This window comes from Corvus hawaiiensis, chromosome 4, assembly GCF_020740725.1.
Source record: "Corvus hawaiiensis isolate bCorHaw1 chromosome 4, bCorHaw1.pri.cur, whole genome shotgun sequence".
Classification (NCBI taxonomy): domain Eukaryota; kingdom Metazoa; phylum Chordata; class Aves; order Passeriformes; family Corvidae; genus Corvus; species Corvus hawaiiensis.
This window is the reverse complement of record NC_063216.1, coordinates 17,272,197-17,289,577: the sequence shown is the minus strand read 5'-3', so window position 1 is coordinate 17,289,577 and position 17,381 is coordinate 17,272,197. Positions and strand designations below refer to the sequence as shown.

The 17,381-nt window shown below is 42.5% G+C and overlaps 1 protein-coding gene across 2 annotated transcripts in view; it reads right to left on the bottom strand.

Annotated features, from left to right (window-relative positions):
- SCUBE1 (signal peptide, CUB domain and EGF like domain containing 1) overlaps positions 1 to 17,101 on the bottom strand; it is a 194,866-nt gene extending 177,765 nt beyond the window's left edge. For both annotated transcript variants that reach the window (XM_048301601.1, XM_048301602.1), the window contains exons 1-2: positions 16,930 to 17,101; positions 14,048 to 14,170 (exon numbers count right to left, since the gene is read on the bottom strand). In XM_048301601.1, the coding sequence (XP_048157558.1) occupies positions 14,048 to 14,170; positions 16,930 to 17,017 (211 nt within the window). In that variant the 5' untranslated portion in view covers positions 17,018 to 17,101. The remainder of the gene's footprint in view (positions 1 to 14,047; positions 14,171 to 16,929) is intronic.
- Positions 17,102 to 17,381: the final 280 nt, after the last annotated feature.

Here is a 17,381-nt window from a genome sequence, read left to right as displayed (position 1 = left end):
CTGTACACCACTGTGAGTTATGCAGAACCCCTGGAGAAGCAAATATACTTATCTTCTCTTCCCATTCTGAAGATATCATTAAACACAGTGAATTGAATGATACCTCTGGCTCAGGAGGTCTTTAAATCTCAAGCTGCATTCTTCCATTTCATGTTTTTTTTGTAAGCTACTGTAAGCATCCACTGTTGGCCACTGTCAGAGACTGCACATCAGGCTAGACAGACCTTCAGTCAAACTTGGTCTGGCCAGCTTACACACTTTTGATATTAGAAGATAAATACACATAGGTAGGAAGCATAGGTAGGGACCAGATTTTTTGCACCCACTGTAAAGAGTCCTGATTTTGCCTTCCTGTACTGGGTATAATTTAAAAATCTTTGTATATTCCATCAGCACAGACATAAAAGTAACTGGACAACAAGGAGAAATTCTAAAAAATGCTTTAGGGGATTTGCAAAGATCTGATAACTAGGCAAACAAAACTGACCTTCAAGAAGCTCTGACCACTTTCATTTCTCCCAAGTGCACATAAAGGTCTAGTAGACATGGCATATAAAGGACTTTAAATTTGTGTTTAGTTTGTGCAAGTAGGTAATTCAGCCACTGAATTAAAAGCATTGCAAATTAAATAAAAGTATGATCACACGGTCTAGCAGTGCTTCCTGAGTAGGATGAACTAAAAAAAAAATTAAATTAAAGAATTGAAAATATAAAACTGAGACTGGGAGGATAAATTTCATAGTGATCCAGTGATAACATGGCAGCTTAAAAATCCCATGTCCTGGTTAAATTTGAAGGACAAGTACAGAATATTCTTCATTAATTTCAATGGAATTTGAATCTCACAGCAGGCTCTTTGCCCAGATACACCTCATCCAACTTTACATGCCTCCACTGTAGATGCCCACATCTGTGTCAGAAAGAAGACTCTTATTTTCAGGACATGATTTATCTGACCTCTTTTTGTCTCCAATAATGCAAGGCAAACTGCATGAAGGAAATTTATCTCCCTCAACTATAAAAGGAAAGCAAGCCTAATGGTTTAAATGTGCTGATTTGTACTACTGAGATCCACCTTTGGACACATTAAATCCACCCTCTGTCCTCTTTAGACAGCCCTGAAAGGCACAGGAGCTCTCTTAATACATGCAATGCTCAACAGATAGAGCCAGGGTCTGCCTCCCACCCAATATAAGAGACTTGATTTATACTGAAATTTAGGTCTCTGAAGGAGTGCAGAGACCATAATCAAGTGACTGAGCATGATTTCAACGTTAAACTAAATGAATTATAGGGTGTATTATTAATGGCTGTGAGTGACTGACAAGCCTTTGCCTGAGGACAGACAAATGCAGGAAGCGAATGTTTGTATTGATTCACATGTTAATCTTGTAACTTGTGACCCCAGAAAACTTTTAAAACAAAGGCAGAAACATGTTTTCAAATTACCACAGGAAAAGTAAAGTAATCCCACCCCCCACCAGTCAAACAATTTTATGGCCAGCAGACTGCACAAAACCACATGGAGGAGATATTTTTAATTAAGTGCAATATAAGGAGAATAATGGTTACCCGTATTCAGTCTAAACAATTATTAGCAAAAGGGCCTTAGAATTTTAAAGTAAGCCATTTAAGAAATGCTTACTGTTTTAAACATAGGCTGTTTCTGATTATAAAGTAGAGCTTCTAATTAAGATTAGTAAGGCCTAATTCAAGCTATAATTTGGTTCCTTTAGTTAGCAAATGTCTATTAAGACCAAGCAATTAAGGTTAAATGGGTTGAAGCATTTAAAGCACTCCCTCCTGCTTCAAATACTAAAATAGAAAAGACTATGTCAGTAACTAATTCAGACCAGAAGACATGTATTTATTTCCCTTAAGTTTTTTTACTTCCTTGTTCACCATAAAGTTTATTAAAGAAGAAACTCTTGGTAAACTAGATTTTCAGTAGAACAATACGTTTAACAAAAAAACCCCAAAATATAAATACAAATTCTGCTGTTTTATATAGTATAAAGTTTGTTCCTATTATGTTTCCTTTCCTTAATTTTATAAATATCAATAATAAGAATATGCACTAGACTTCCTAGTGGCATATTTCTGTCTCTTGATAGTTGTGCTTATACTTGGCATGATGGTCTTAAGCATAGATGTTGTGTGTGTGCTTGACAGGTAGAAGTAAACTACGATTTGTACTACTTACATAAATGGCCTTTTAAAGCATTCCCACCTCACCTTCCATCTCCCATTTTCCCCATTTTCACAGCTTCTTCAAAGACTGAAATTCCTTATGCCTGGTCTCATCTTTAAGATCAAGTATTTCAGCAAGTTCAAGCCAAACGGGGTGAGCAAATCAAGGCTGCATTCCTGAGGGCACGACAGCCTCCCCCACATCTCCCTGCCCGCCTGTGCCAGAGCCCAGCTCCAGAAGGACCCTCTGGTAACACTCACACTCAGACCTCTCACCTGCCTTTTGGACTCTTCAGAACTCCCCCCAAAAGAGCCCAAACAAATCACAGTTATCAAGACAACAGGCTGTCCTTCCCATTAAACAGGAGACCCACAGAAAATGCTGTGTGCAAACAGGACCACTCAGGTGCTCTCAGCTACAAACTCCGGGGCTTTCCTCACTGGATGGCAGCACTAAGGAAAACACACTGCTCCTTCCAGAAAGTGTCCCCTTGAGTCCAGACTCTTGCTATCACAGGCAATTGTATCGTGTAATCCTACTCAGGATAAAGACTGATGTTGTCTGCCCACTGTGGAGCAGGCTACAGCAACTGCCTGTTGCCTTCCATACAGACCACCAGAATACTTGTCTTAAAACAGCTCAAAATTATGACTAGTACCTAATAATAACATCAATATTAATGGTCATCACTAAGAGCCTGTCAGCATAAGCAGTACAGGTAGGTATTCTTCTAATAACTCTTTTTTTTTTTTAGTGCAACAAAGTTCAGTGAAAGAACTCAGAAATATGCACTGGAAACTTCTGTATTAACTCAAAGTAAATTGTGCCATTAAGCTATTCTAGAAAATTAATGCAACTGCTGTTGCCATCCTGAATAGATTTCTGTGTATTCCCTGTTCAGAATAAAAGCTAAAGCTTTTCGGTTTTCCTCCGTAAGACCACGTGATGCAGTCAACAATTTTTTTTATACTGCACTTCTTGCACTTCCCTCAAGAAAAAGATTAAAAAAAAAAAATTTTCAAAACAGATAGTAAAAGGATACAAAGTGCCAGAAGCATAAAGAAGAGAAATACGTTTAATATACACCTAGAAATGATTGTTAATACGAAACTTAAGTGACAACACCTTAGATTTTACCCATATCACAAAAAAGTATTTTCCTAGTAAACAATCATACTGTAAACAATTTGATGGGGTTGTTTCCATTGTTAAAGCTTTTGAGACAACTGTATTATAAAAGTTTTTCCATTCTGAAGCCATGATCTCCTTAAATGTAAAACTGTGTGTATACAGAATAAGCTGCTGCCATTTTCACAAAGTGAAACATTCTATACCTAATGAAACAGACCGTGTCCAACCAAAGCATTTTAGTATGAAGGTTTTTATTTCCAGACAACAGGCTGAAGTTACCTATTGCTCTCTTATACCCATTCCCTGTCTCACTCTTACAGCCAAAACAGTCACAAGTCAGAGAAATCCTGGCAGTCCTCCTTCCCTCATTTGTTCCTTGCACTCTGAATACGTCTCCACACTCCCGTCTGAATGGGAGTAAAATCGCTTCCCTAGGAATTCAAGCCAAGCAAAAGCCATAGGGTTCCACTTGTGTCTGCCCTCTAGAAGCCAAATAATGCAGTTAGGCTCCCTCATGGCTTTGGGTTCGGTCTGCAGCACAGCCAAAGGACGCTGCCTTTACCCAGTGTGCCCATGCACACAAAGCCACCACGAGAGCCCTTGGGAAAATCCCAAGTCAGGAGCAGGAGCAGCCCGTTCAGAGCACCTGCCTTTGCAGTGGGTGCGGTACCAAGACCTGCACTAAAGATCATATGAACTCTTACCACTGTGCCAGCAAGAATTGGACTGCTTTAAGAGAAAAGTGGTGTGTGGGGGGGGAAGGACACGCAAAGAGGAGCTTTGATCACATTCACCTTTAGACAGGTTGGAACGCATCAGGAAAAAATGGAAATTTCTAAATAAAGTTGGACTTTGGTGCCTTGTAGTTAGCGAAAGACATTGGTGTGTCTCCAAGTCACAGTTTTTATGGAATCCTTTTGCAAACAGAAATGTGCAAAAAGAATAAAGGCACAACTCTACTTGGTAGAGACACTGACATCTCTAGAGGTATGAAGTCAGATATCAAATTCTTTCTATGCATGTGCTGCCAAACCATTTAAATATGCATTACCTAAGCTACTTATTCAGCAAAGCAAACACCCCACTTATTTCAACCCCTTTTTCCACTATAACAGTGAGACTGAAAGTTCTGAATGTGACCTCTGCTTCCAGATAATGAAATCAGAACAAAGGCACTTCAGTGCAGTTCCTCTCTTACAACAGCAAGAGCTAGAAGTCACAGCAGTAACGTCCTGTAGGATTTTCAGCAATGATAAGTCCAACAAATACCTATTTCTCCAGAGGTTCCCCTTCTCTGAAGCACATTCTGCAGCAGCACCATTCCTTCCAACAACATTAATAATCACCAAATTGGTACTATGCATTGCTCTTATTCTTTTCCCCCCTCAGTTAAACTTTTGATGTTCTGTGAGCATGATGTTAAATGTAAGGACTGACAGTGGTTCATGCAAATGAAGGCATGGGAACGATGGTATGAAGCTTAGTAACGTCACTCTGAGAGAGTAAATGAAAATTGGCTTTTACATTCTCTGAGATAACAGCTCATCTGCTTAACAAATTGATTGGAAGAATTGGAACAATCTGAAAGTTGTTTATTTAATATTTCTGATTCTTTGATAGCTGTAAAGCATTATCAATAGTTGTGAAAGCATGGTCTTGAATTTGGTATGTTGTCTGTGGGTCCTACAGCACCAAACTGCACTAAGTTTAGGTCTAAAGTATGTGCAAGATCAAGGACTCAAATCACCTTTTTAAATGATTCAGATTTTTTTTTTAATTCCTTGGTCACTGAAAGAAAAACTGTGACCTTCTACAGGCTCCAAAGAAGCAGCACTGTAACTTAAATAAGGGAATAGCTTCAATTTAATAAAGCACTTAAACAGAATTACTTTAAAATGTAACAGTTTCTTTAGATTAAGTACATGCTTGAGTACTCTGGTGATTCATGGCATTCGAAGAGAAAAATTCTGCCAACTGTAATATAAGGGTATTCCTTTTGCTCAGCATCTTAAATGTGCAGAAAAGTCTTGAAATTTCAAGGGGGTCTGTCAGACCTTATCTTCAGTTTCTTATAACTCTGCCAAACACTTATATATGAAATATACTTTTTTTTTGCAAGATATCTGCTTTAAAGCAGGTCTTTTTTTTCAGTTGACATTTAAAACAAATATATATACTAAAACAAAAAAAAGAAAAAAACCCAGGAAGTTAGCTTTTTTCTAAAGAGATTATATGGAAGAGTCACTGCTTTGCTACGTTTAAAAATTCTCCCCCAATTGCTTGAACATTTATTTAATGCTCTCAGATTTTGTTTCCAATAAGGTGTCAGAGAGTTACCTTTCAGGAGATTTCTCAGGACAGAAAAAGATGGTCAAATTACAGCTGAAAATATACCAAACAACAAAAAAAGCACCATCTAAAAATTCATTAGCCCCCTTCCTTCCCCAAGAATATAATAAATTCAAAGCTAAACAGGCATCTGCAGAAATTTAGGCAGCTAAAGTTTCCAAAACAACCTTCTTGGTAGGTGTCTTTTTTTGACCTTATGCTGTAGTTTCACACCACAATGGCTTTAGAAACTAAACCAGGTTAGGAAATCTATTCACCTTATTCACCACCACCTTTTCCCTGCCATGTGTCTCAGCCTCTATATTCCAGTTCATTGCCTTTTCAGTGTAGAGCTGCTTGCAGGGCCAGACTGTACTCCTTTGTGTTTTCTTCCACTTTTGGGGGTATTATTTCAGTGATATTCTTCCCAGAATAGCCCCACATCAACTGCCCCTGTGCAAAACAGAAGGCACGATCAAGGAAAAGGAACTTCCTAAATCAGTGCAGAGGGAGTACTACTCCTTTTGCAACCAGAATCCACACACATTTTCCCTACAAATTCCTACCACACATCCACCGTCCCAGGACTGCCTGAGCTTTGGCCAAACCTGCCCTGCTTGTAAGGTTCACAGCTATCCTGGGCTAGAACAGCCTTGGACTGGTACCACGGGTACAGGGACTGTATCCACCATCCTCTTCCATGGGCACAGACACCATCCGGGATTCCCACTCCCTCCACAGTGTCCTAACAGCATGGATGCTAACAGAGTGGATGCTACCTGGCTTAAATGCGGAGGAGACAAAAGGAGCATTAGTGGAGCTTATTTGGGCAAGGGAGCAGCAGGAGGTCACATTCCCTAACTCCTCCTCTGCCATCATCCCAGCAGAGGCTCCCTGACCACGTCCTGCATCAGCCTCAGATCAAAGAACGTGTATTTCAGCAGTGCAATGGACACACATGAAGACAGTGCCCATAATCAAAGAGGAGCTAACAAATGATGGCAAGCAGCCAGGCAAAGATGTTTTTCCAGCCAGCCACTGAGGAACGAGCCATGGGTCTCCAGGGGGTGGAAACAGCAGGGAATGTGCCGAGGGACAGGTGAGCTCCGAGCTGCTGATGGGGGCCAGGAAAGAGGTGGAGAAAAGGGAGAAAAAGCAAGAAAAAAGGGGAAATCTGAGAGCTGGTAGGAGCTGTTTTAACTAAAAGATGAAACTCAAGGGAAAGGACCAGTAAGGGGCACGTAGAGCTTACAGCTGCCAGCTCTCCTGGCCCACAGGTCTTGCTGTGGGACACTGGCACTCAGAACAACACTGCTGTAACTGCAGCAAGCCACTGAGACAACAGGGGAAGGAAAGGTAAATGAAATAATTGAAAATACATGAGAAAAGAACAAAAGAGAAGCAGGATTTGCAGTAGGGAAATGACAAGGTTAAAAGACAGCTGAGTAACAGAGTATACAAGACAACATAATGAAGACTGTAAGGAAAGGGGACTGCACCAAAGTCAAGGTGACAGGTGAGAAAACAAGGACAACTGGGTAGTATCTGGCAGATGTAAAAAGAATGAAGACAAAAGAAGGACAGAGCTATTGAACTTAGTACATTTTATGTTCCTTCATTTCACTATCATTTTCCTGGCAGTTAATTTACATTGTATATCTGGGGGGAAAGAAGTTCCTTCTAAATACCAAGTTTACATCACCCCAGGAGGCCACCCTGGGTTCTGCAGCTTAGCAACTGTTGAGGCTGATGAAATTTTATATATAAGTCCCCAGAGTACCCACAGACCATCCAGCAGACAGGGAGCTTATCAACTATTTAGAGAGGTGTCCTTGGAAAAAGACCCTCTCTTTTCCAAATTGAGAACTACATGTAATGCTGTTGAAGAATGAGGCCCATATTTCATATGGCATGGGATTTATTTATGCGAAATATAGTGATATTTGTATCCAAGAAGCATTTCTGGAGGAAAAAAAAAAAAAAAAGAAGTTGGAGTGAATGTTCGTTTTCTAAGTCAACATGGAAGATTTCCAAAGTGGACCGCCGGGGGAGCTGTTCACTGAAGCAGCATCATGGGCTGTCAGAAAGCAGCTCTGAGAGGTAGGACAGGGTAGGGAAGAAAAGGGAGAGGAGAAAACAATAGGGTTCGTGACACATGGGGACTGATGGCCCTGGGAGCAGTTAAACAGGGCATCTCAGCCCAGCTAAGGGATACTCTGGTTTTAGTAGATGAACTTCTGAACAAAGTTGGGAAACTACAGTAATTTGAATAAATAAATAAATAAAATCAAGGCTCAACTCTGACCAAAACAAAAGCCCTATTCACTGAACAGAAGCAGCATGAAGGAGGAAAAAAAAAAGTTATCATAAGACGTTAATTCACTTAGGCTGTAATAAAATTCTGATTTAATACAGAATGTTCTCAGGAGTATTTTCTTACTTGCTGCTACTGCTCCACTTCTCTATCCCCCAAGAAAATTCATCCCCTGGTGCAAGTTGGAAAATTCGCAAGTCAGAATTGAGTCTTAAATAGTACCAGACAATTGAAACAAAAAAGGAAAAAGAAAAAAGCAGAGATACAGAAGGCCTCAGAATTCAATTCTGGGAACACTTTTATCAGTTTAACCCAAATAAAATGCATCAAGCTACCCAATAAGAGAAAGGGAAAATAAAAAAGCAGTTACCAGCTCAAATCAAAGAAGCTAGTTTATATTCTCTCTCCCTCATTTTTTGACATGTACTGCTTCATTGTGAAAGCTGCTTTCAGTGAAATCTGCTCAGAGGCTCATCCAGAGTAAACCCATAATCTGCGTGAATCAAACTGGGAAGGAAGATTTGACCCTGGAATAGAAATCTCCCTAAAATCTGGAGGTGTCAGGGTATCTTGTTCTGTGCTCAGATGGGCTGCTGCAAGCCAGTGGTACAAACCCAGCAGCACAGACTTGGAGCACCAGGTCTCATCTGGAACACGGCCCTTAGGGGAGGGTGACGTGAACTTCAACACATGACACGAACACTATCTGTCAAGGTATTGTAGCCCCAGAAAGCACAGCAGCTTCAGCACCTAATACCTACCACAGACCTCATTCAGTGAGATCAAGGGAGTCCTTGAAAGTATTAATTCACCTCTACTGCAATTGGGAGAATCATCAATCAGGAAGAAGTCACTTAAACTGCCTTGTTCAGTGGTATCACTGCTATTCTGCAGAGACAGACAGAACAAGCCTAAGCTCACTAGGGTTGTGCAAGCATCAAGATGTCCAAGTTTCAGAAACCAAAGGACACCAACAGTGTTCCAGCTCTCACAGGACATCACTGATGAAGACAGTTTCTTCATCAATGAAGAAAGAGAGAACTGCTGAGAGTGGATTGATGGGACACCATGGAGCTCTTAAAAGAAATGGGATCATTGTTCCACTTAAAAGACATCCAGAAGTGCCTTATTTACTTTGCCCTGCAGACAAAAGGAGGCTTTAGTATGAGATACTGGACTGGGAGCTGGGAAATGAAAAGTCTGGAAAGTCCTGTGTTTCCACGTTGATTGATTCTGAGCAGCCCTGTCACAATATTTGGATTCATTTTTGAAGAGTGTGAGAAGAACACAGCAGGTATTACAAAGACCATAATAAAATGAAAATCCAACAAGTGAGACCATTAATGAGCTTCTTAAGAAAATGAAAGATAAAACAGGTCAACAAGATTAAAATTATAACAGGAATATTAAGTCAACCCTGGAGAGTCAATCATTATTATTTAAATGAAAGTGATGAGAAGTCTTTCCAATTGCTAAGATTTGTTTAAAATCCATTAAAAATAGATGTAACAAACAGGTACAAGCAGAAACTTGGCTTCACATCCACAAAACTACTGAAGATGATAATGACTGGTCAGAAGGGACAACTGGTCTGTGTTTCCAAACAGACATATGCAGAATATAACCTGCTGTGAGGCTGAATATACCTGTGATTGAGGCAGGAATGATTTCTCTTTATTGAGACTGTACCACGCTTAAACCCAGTGAGGTGCCACCACTGGAGCAATCAAGAACAAAGGCCCTTGTTGCAGATTATCACCATCACCTGCCTATTTATCTAGAATGATTATTTACATTAAGAGAAAGACTACAAATACATGAACACATGACAAACTTAAATCACTAGAACTGCACAATCCCACTCACCTCGCAGTCAAGCAGAACTGCTACTGATACAGCACAAATTTCCAGCATGAGCAGACATCTGAAAACCACTCTCTCAAGGCAGACTCTACCAAGACACTTTGCCATGGTATGTGCATGTTGCCCTCAGCAAGAAATCCATCAACAACATTATGAAGCTTCACAGGAGAATTAAAAAGAAGAAAAAAGTCCAGCTGAAAGTTGTGAACATTTCTCTTCTGCACAAAGACTTCAAGAAACATGGTAACAACTGTATGAGATCAATTATTAAAAGAACTGAAGCAGAGTTATGAAAATACAATGAAAGACAGCAGAAAAATGCTCCAAGAGGAAAACCTCAGGCAATATGGGAAAGCTCAGAGTTTTACAATCCAGAAGAATTAGGTCCCAATAAACGTGTTTTAGGGGTCCTACATGTAAGGTATAATCCAAAAGAAAAAAACCCAATAGCTAGAGAAACTCACTGAAATTACAGTCACACTAAGGGAAAAATCAACTTATAAAACAAACTTAACTCTAACTGGATATAAAATAGGCACAGACAAACATCAACCAACAACTATACAGAGTATTTTAACCATTAATGGCATGAGAGTTTGGAGTAGCCAGAGAAGTAGCATGGAGTAAAAACCACAAACAACTGGGTTTGAGAGCTAAACCCCTTCATACACTGTTCAATGACAGAATATCCTAAAACTACAAACACACAACATTTTATCTGAGACAAAAAAGGCTCTGCCAAGGCATAAGGAACCCCAGGACCTGGAATCCTTTTGACCCTTCTGGAATTTCCATTGCTTTGACACAATTTTGTTGAGATACCACCCCATGGCGAAGCCAAAATTCAATGTTGAGAAGATATGGATAAAGTCCTATGAACCATGAAAGATCATGCCTTCAGCTGAATCCAGCCCACTGCATTTAAGATCCTGACTAAAATCACAACGGGGAAGACTTCTTAGGTAATAGCAGGTGTGACAGGACAAGTAAATTAATTAATTATCAATTAATGGATTTTGTATATTGACTAGAAATGGAGAATTGAAAGCAATTATTTTTTAAAGATTACCTGGGTTGGACACATTATTCTGTCCTATGAAAATGCCAGCTAGAGAATTTGTGTTCAAAGGATACCGATACATTATGTGATATGGGAAAATATCATGGCAATGCTGACCAGGAGTCTTTACCAAGCATAATAGATACCTAATTAAAGAAAGAAAAAGGTCAACTGAAATCTACAGAGGGAAGCAGAAGACAGGACACAGGAAGAATGAGGAACTCTTCTGTCTGGAGAAAGAACTATGCTCTGTGGAAAGAAACAGGTCAAGTGGTTCAGGCAAGAAAGACAGCCAGAAAAAAAAGGGAATAAAAAGATCCACGAACTGAGAAGTCATCCTCAATCCTCATAAACTCTGGAGAAACCCAGGCCAAAAGACATTTTGAGAGAAAATCAAAGTTCAGAAAGAAATTCCCTACTGAATAAACTTAACAGACTCGCAGGAAAATGTTTCATTTCCATATAATTGCTGCTAGAGCTCTCCACATGTCCTTAAAGAAATACTTGTGTCATATGTATTTCTCCCCACCCTTCAGCTCACAGCAGCAAACCCTGAGCAAAATCCTGCACAAGTGGCTGGGCTCCACATTTACTGCATTGGCCTCCAGATCCCATTGTTCAGAAAAACTATAAATAAATACACAAGAGTACCCAAATACATATTGATATACAGGACGTGTTTGTACAAATATGTACTCCTAAGAATCATCTAAAAGATGTTATTTCCCATACTCTACCCCTTGCTCTAAAATGGATTTTAAGAGAACAAAAGCAATACTTAAGATTACTGTTTAAAATAAACAAACATGCATGTTTCTAAATTAATTGCAATGCCTAAAAACAACCAAAACTGGCAGCTCACTAAAATTTATCAGAAGGTATTTGATAGTATAATGTCTTTAAGCTCACTGTACTGTATGAATGACAATTCTACTTGTTTAGTAAAATCTGGTTGTATGAGAGCCTGGACTGTAAGCGAGTCAGTTAGGATATAACGAATGTTCTTCAGACATGAAGCAACACAGGTAGATTGCTACAAACTTACCCAAAGAGGCTCGTTACCCAACAAAATCATTTCCTCATAGGTAACTAGTTTCACTGATCAAAAGGCTTGTTTTGAAAAGCCCGGTTATAAAGACCAAGAACCATTTAATGACCTAGTTTTGGTTTTGGCACGACAAAAACTATCCAGTGGGTTTCATCTTTGTTAACAGTCGCTTTCATCTTAAAAGGTAACTTCTAACAGCTGATCACTGAGGTTGTCTTGTGACAGAATACTCAAAACCAATCAATTAAGCTAGTCTGTTTATTTCTGTAGGTTTCACATACTTAACCTCAAGATGCAAAATAAATCCACTCTCCATGTACAGCAGGCCTGAGGCAGATCTTAGACCTCCACTGTCCCTTTCTGCTTTCTGCTTCTTCCAAAATTTGACATTCTAAGACTTAAGACACAGAGCTGATGCAAAATCTTTAGAACTGTTACCATAATATTGGATAAAAAAGTTATATATCATGCACAGTAATACCTGGTTTAGACAGCTTACATTACCTGACTAATGCTGAACATCCATGCAGAATGAGTTGCAGTCTGCCCCACTTTGCTTTACTTACCAGGCTTGCCAGACACTACTTTCTATTAGATACGAGTTTGAAATCAGACCCAGATGTTCCATTATTCTGTACATCAGTACAAAGATCAATATTGGGTTTTACTACTTACTGAGTTTGGGTTTTTTGTTTTGTTTTTTCCTGAGCCAAGGCTAGTCAGGCAAAGAGATATACGTATATTAGATAAGCATAACCCATGTCTACCACTAAACAGAGCTCAACAACTAAAATATGAAGAGTTAAAGCATAAGGAAACTTTTAATGTAGAAAACCAATACAACAAGTACCAATGTGGAGAATGCTGTAACCCCCACAGCTGCAGCCTTGAGTACATTTTCTCAGAGTTCTGTAGCTCTTTCCCTGGAAGGGATGAATAGAGAAAGAACTGGTGCTGAATGATTATCCCGTTTGCAAGGAAGAAAATCTGGCTTCCAGAAGAGCAGCAGCTCAGAGATGCTACAGCACCAGAAGGTGGACAGTCAGAATTTGTCTCTGTCAATTTAAGCTCAAGACAGAAAAATAGGACAACCACAAAAATACTTTATGAAGGCACTTGAACCAACATTTTAGAGGTCCATGGAGAATAATATGGGGTTTCAAATTTCTGTAGACCAAAGTAATTTCTATGTCTTCAATCTTTTCAGTGGACTGGCTTTCTAAAAAACTGATGTTTTTTAAAGTTTCATTCTGTCACAGAAAGAGAGAGACTTGGAAGGAAAATGTTATACCTACTGAGCACCTACAAGTAGGAAAAAATAATAAATTTGCATCTTTTATTTGTAAGGCATTCTGCTATGATTACAATATTGGTTCTTTTCACCAGAGAATCTCTCCACTGAGATTCAATAGACAAGATGGAGCACATAAAATCCAAAATATTAGTGTACACAGAGCCTAATAAAACCTGCTGAGTCTTTTTCAATTACAAAACTGATGTGAGGACATAGAGAAGTAAAGTAAGTTTTTTTAAGTCTGTGTAAGCACAGTCATCTGAAATGCTTCCTTTGAAAACAGTGTTCCATGGACTAGAAAGATATGATCATGACACATGTAGAGTGTCAAAGAGAAGCAAACTCCAGCATCCTGTTCGATTTCTGTAACTTGTACGGGGAAAACAATGGCGAGTCCTTTCCATCCTCTCTCTGCCGGGGAGCTGGCCAGGGGCCGGGCCCGGCCCATCCCATCCCATCCCATCCCCACACACACGTGTTTGGCGTGGTGCTTCGAGACCCGAGGGCAGCGGGCCCAACACTGCTCAGGAGGAGCTGGTGCTATCAGGGAATCGCCTCAGTGGGGAACGCCACCCCCTCTCACCCCCTTTTTTATTTTATTCTTAAGAGCAGGCTGGCGGGCACAAGGTTTCGGTGCTGGACAATTAGCAAAAGCAGCAGGGGGATGCTTGCCAATAAACACCCAGATTTGAGGTTAAGCAGCTGTAAATCTGCATTAATCGTTTCAGGAATTCAGCTGTTTACAAAAGCTTTTAAAGAGCAAATAAATAAGAGAAGGGAGGGGAGAAGAGACAGGAGAGGAGCCGATCTGTCCTTACCTTCACACTGCTTCCCTTCCCCTTTGTAGCCCGGCTTGCAGATGCATTTGTAGGATTTTGGTGTGTTTTGACAAATTGCATCGATGTGACAGTCATCCGTAGCTTCTGCGCACTCGTCAACATCTGGAAGCACAGAAGGAACCCCAAGGGGACAGATAAGAAGGGAGACCCGAAACACAAAACACCAAGGATACATATTCCCCTTGAAGCTGTTTGCCTGCCTGCCTTCCCAGTGTCATGCTGGAAACGAGAACATCTAAGGATAAATAACTAAACCAGCCAACGTGATATTCTCCTCAAGTCACTTATAAGCACTGCTCCACAGAGCTGGAGGGACTCGGTCTCACATTTCTGCACTATGAATTAAATACTTAGACACTAGAAATTAGCTTCTGCTGTATAAGTATGGTACTGGAGACCCACATCTTAGTAAAACAAGAGAACGCTTAAATTACCAAAAAGAGGAGGAAAAAAGACCACTTACATGTTCTAGCACGGAGATTTTCTTAATTTATAAAGATAGACCCTAGTTTAAATAAACTATGCTGGTGGGGGAATGGGAAAGAAATATTTGAACAGCAAAACCACATTAATACTTTTAACTAAGAAAAAAAAAAAAAAAGAAATGGAAGACCATATGAAACTCGGCAAGGTAGTGTGGAGGAAAGCAACCTGCAATAACATCATCTACTTGGACCAACACTCATTTAGGAGGAAAAAAGTCCCAGCAGTTGTCCCAGCCCCTGCTTGGGTGGGTTCCTTACTGGGTAAGTTTGACTCTGAAAGGGGGGACCCAGACTGCTTTTCTTGTTTTCAGAGTAGGCAGCCTTTACAAACATTGCAGTGACGGGCATTCGTTCTCTCCCCCGAATTTAAAGAGGATGGGGAGGGAGGAGGATGAGACAGAGTGGAGATTTGGTAGTCGTGGGAATGTTAATGAAGTGAGCATAGGAAAAAAAAACAAAACCAACGCCGACCTATTCAGGGATAGGGTGTGCTGGGAACATGGGAACACTTAAAGCCCTGCCTAAGCTGCCCCGCCCCCCGCACTGCCCCCAGCCGCTCCCCGGCCACCCCGGCACCCGCAGCTCCCGACGCCAGGGGCTGCGATGCCACCGCACCCCGGGGACACGGGCCGGGCCGGCAGTGCGGCCGTGGTGTCAATCCCGCACCTCCCAGAGATTTCCTCCCCGCCTCACGCCACAGCCGGGGCTCGCGGCAGGACACGGGCAGGCAGGCAGGGGAGCGGGTGAGCAGCCGGAGAGGGACCCGCAGAGCTCCACAGAGCACAGCCCCCCCTTTATGATCAGGGAGTACCGAGGAGACAGGGGTGCTGCGGAGGGAGGCAGGGAGGGAGGGAGACGGGCATCCAGCGAGAGGCATGTGCAGTTGGTTTCATGCCAATTAGATTAACAGATCCTCAAAAAGGTGCACTAAAGTGAAAACAGTTTTATTGTTAGCTTGAAATCCTAACGCTAATTGTTTCAGAAGTGCTCACTCAGCCATCTCCAGTGATAACACACGGATCCTTCAAAGTCACCGGGAGCAGGAGGGGGCTATTTAGAGAGGGGAGAATAAGCAGACATTGCAGCATGGCACACAGCAGAGAACTTCTCTTAGCGCTGCAGACCAGGGCGGCCCCACGGGGCACCTCTGGAATCCCAGCGAGAGAATTGTCCGGACTCTGTATTATTGTTTTTGTAGGGGTTTTGGGTTTTGTTTCTGTTTTTTGAAGAAAGAGGGTAACAGAACACCGAGCATCGTAATTTTCCGGAGTAAGGCAGAGCTGCTGTAATCTGTTGCCTTCTTTCTTGTCCAATCGTTTATTTTTACCGCTAAACCAGTTCAGATCTAGCTGTGATTTACGTGAATGAGCTTAGGTGTTGCCCAGATCAGGCACAGATTCAGTCAAGCACAAAGAGAAAAGAAGTTTTTTGGGGGGCTTGGTCTGGGTTTTTTTTAATGCTTTGGTTCATACTTTTGAGTCATTAAACCGGCACCCATCTCCCATCAAGATCAGCAAAAGTGACAGCTGGACTCTTTATAAAGCCGTCAAAAACTCAAACTGCATTGAGCCAAGGGGGACATTTCACAGCAACCAGAGGATGCCTGGGAGTCAGGCGTGAATGCCAATGAGTCAAATGAAAGGGCAAAACCAAGTATGAGCCCCTGCTCTGCTCCACATCTCACATTGCAGTACTCGGACTTTAAGAACTTCTAGGCTGACTTTGTTCATTTTGTTACATTTAAATTCCTCTATCCGAGGAACAGGGATTTTTTCCACACCCTCACCCTCACCCTCCCCCCCGCCGCCTGCCCCCGCTCGTACTTCAAAGATTTCTCCTAGCACAACTTCAGAGCCCACATACATTTCTTTCAGAAATCACTTTGGGCTTGCAACATTCCAAAGCAGATAGGATTGGGGGGTGTTTGATTTTTGGTTCGTTTTTTTTAAACACCGAAGCAAAGACTAAGTATCATTACAGCTATTGAACTGATACGAGCGCCGGTGTTAACACCAGGTCTTCGGGTTAAGGCGCAGATAGGAAAAACCTGTGAAGATATCCCAGCCAACACTTGCTCTGCGGAGTCTCCAGGGCTCCGCACAGAGTTATCTCGTAGGCACTCAAGGAAAGTAACTTTTTCTTCCCCATTTCTCCCTGCAAAAATCCCTCGGCTCCGGCTGTGTCAAACACGCGAGAAAACGCCTCCCCACCGCAACTTCCAACACCCTCGGCACTATGAGCAGCGAGAAGTGACCTCCCCCTCAACACCTTACAGCGGGGAGAGGAGAGCGGACAGACACGGTCCTCCCGGGGCCGCGGCTCCGCGCCGCCCGCGCCTGGGCAAGGCGGCACGGCGGCGGAGCCCCCTCTTCTTACCTGCGCCCCCGCTGCCTCCCGCCAACCTGCCGGCCCAGGCGAGAGCGAAAAGCAAACAGCAGCGCCGCGAAAAGCAAACAGTGCCCATGATAATGATGCGATCCCCGGTCCCTGTCTGCGATAAGGGACGCGCTCGGGGCCGGCCGCGCGGAGCCGCCGGCGCTGACGCCCTGACAGCGCCCCGCTGATTCGCCGGGGCTCCCGCGGCGGGGGCGGTGCCGGGGCGGGCCGGGGGCAGAGCCGCCCCCGCGGCTGCCCCCGCGCCCCGCCGCCCCGGGGAGGGGGTGCTCGGCGCGCCTGGGAGCCGGTCCCTGCCCCGGGCGGTGCCTGCTGGCGGGGCGTGCGGCGCTGCCCGGCGTGGCAGAGCGCCCGGCTCGCTGCCGCTGCTGCCCCGACAGGTAGGGCCGGCAGAGGGACCCGCAGGGACCCGCAAGGACCGCGCCCGCAGTATC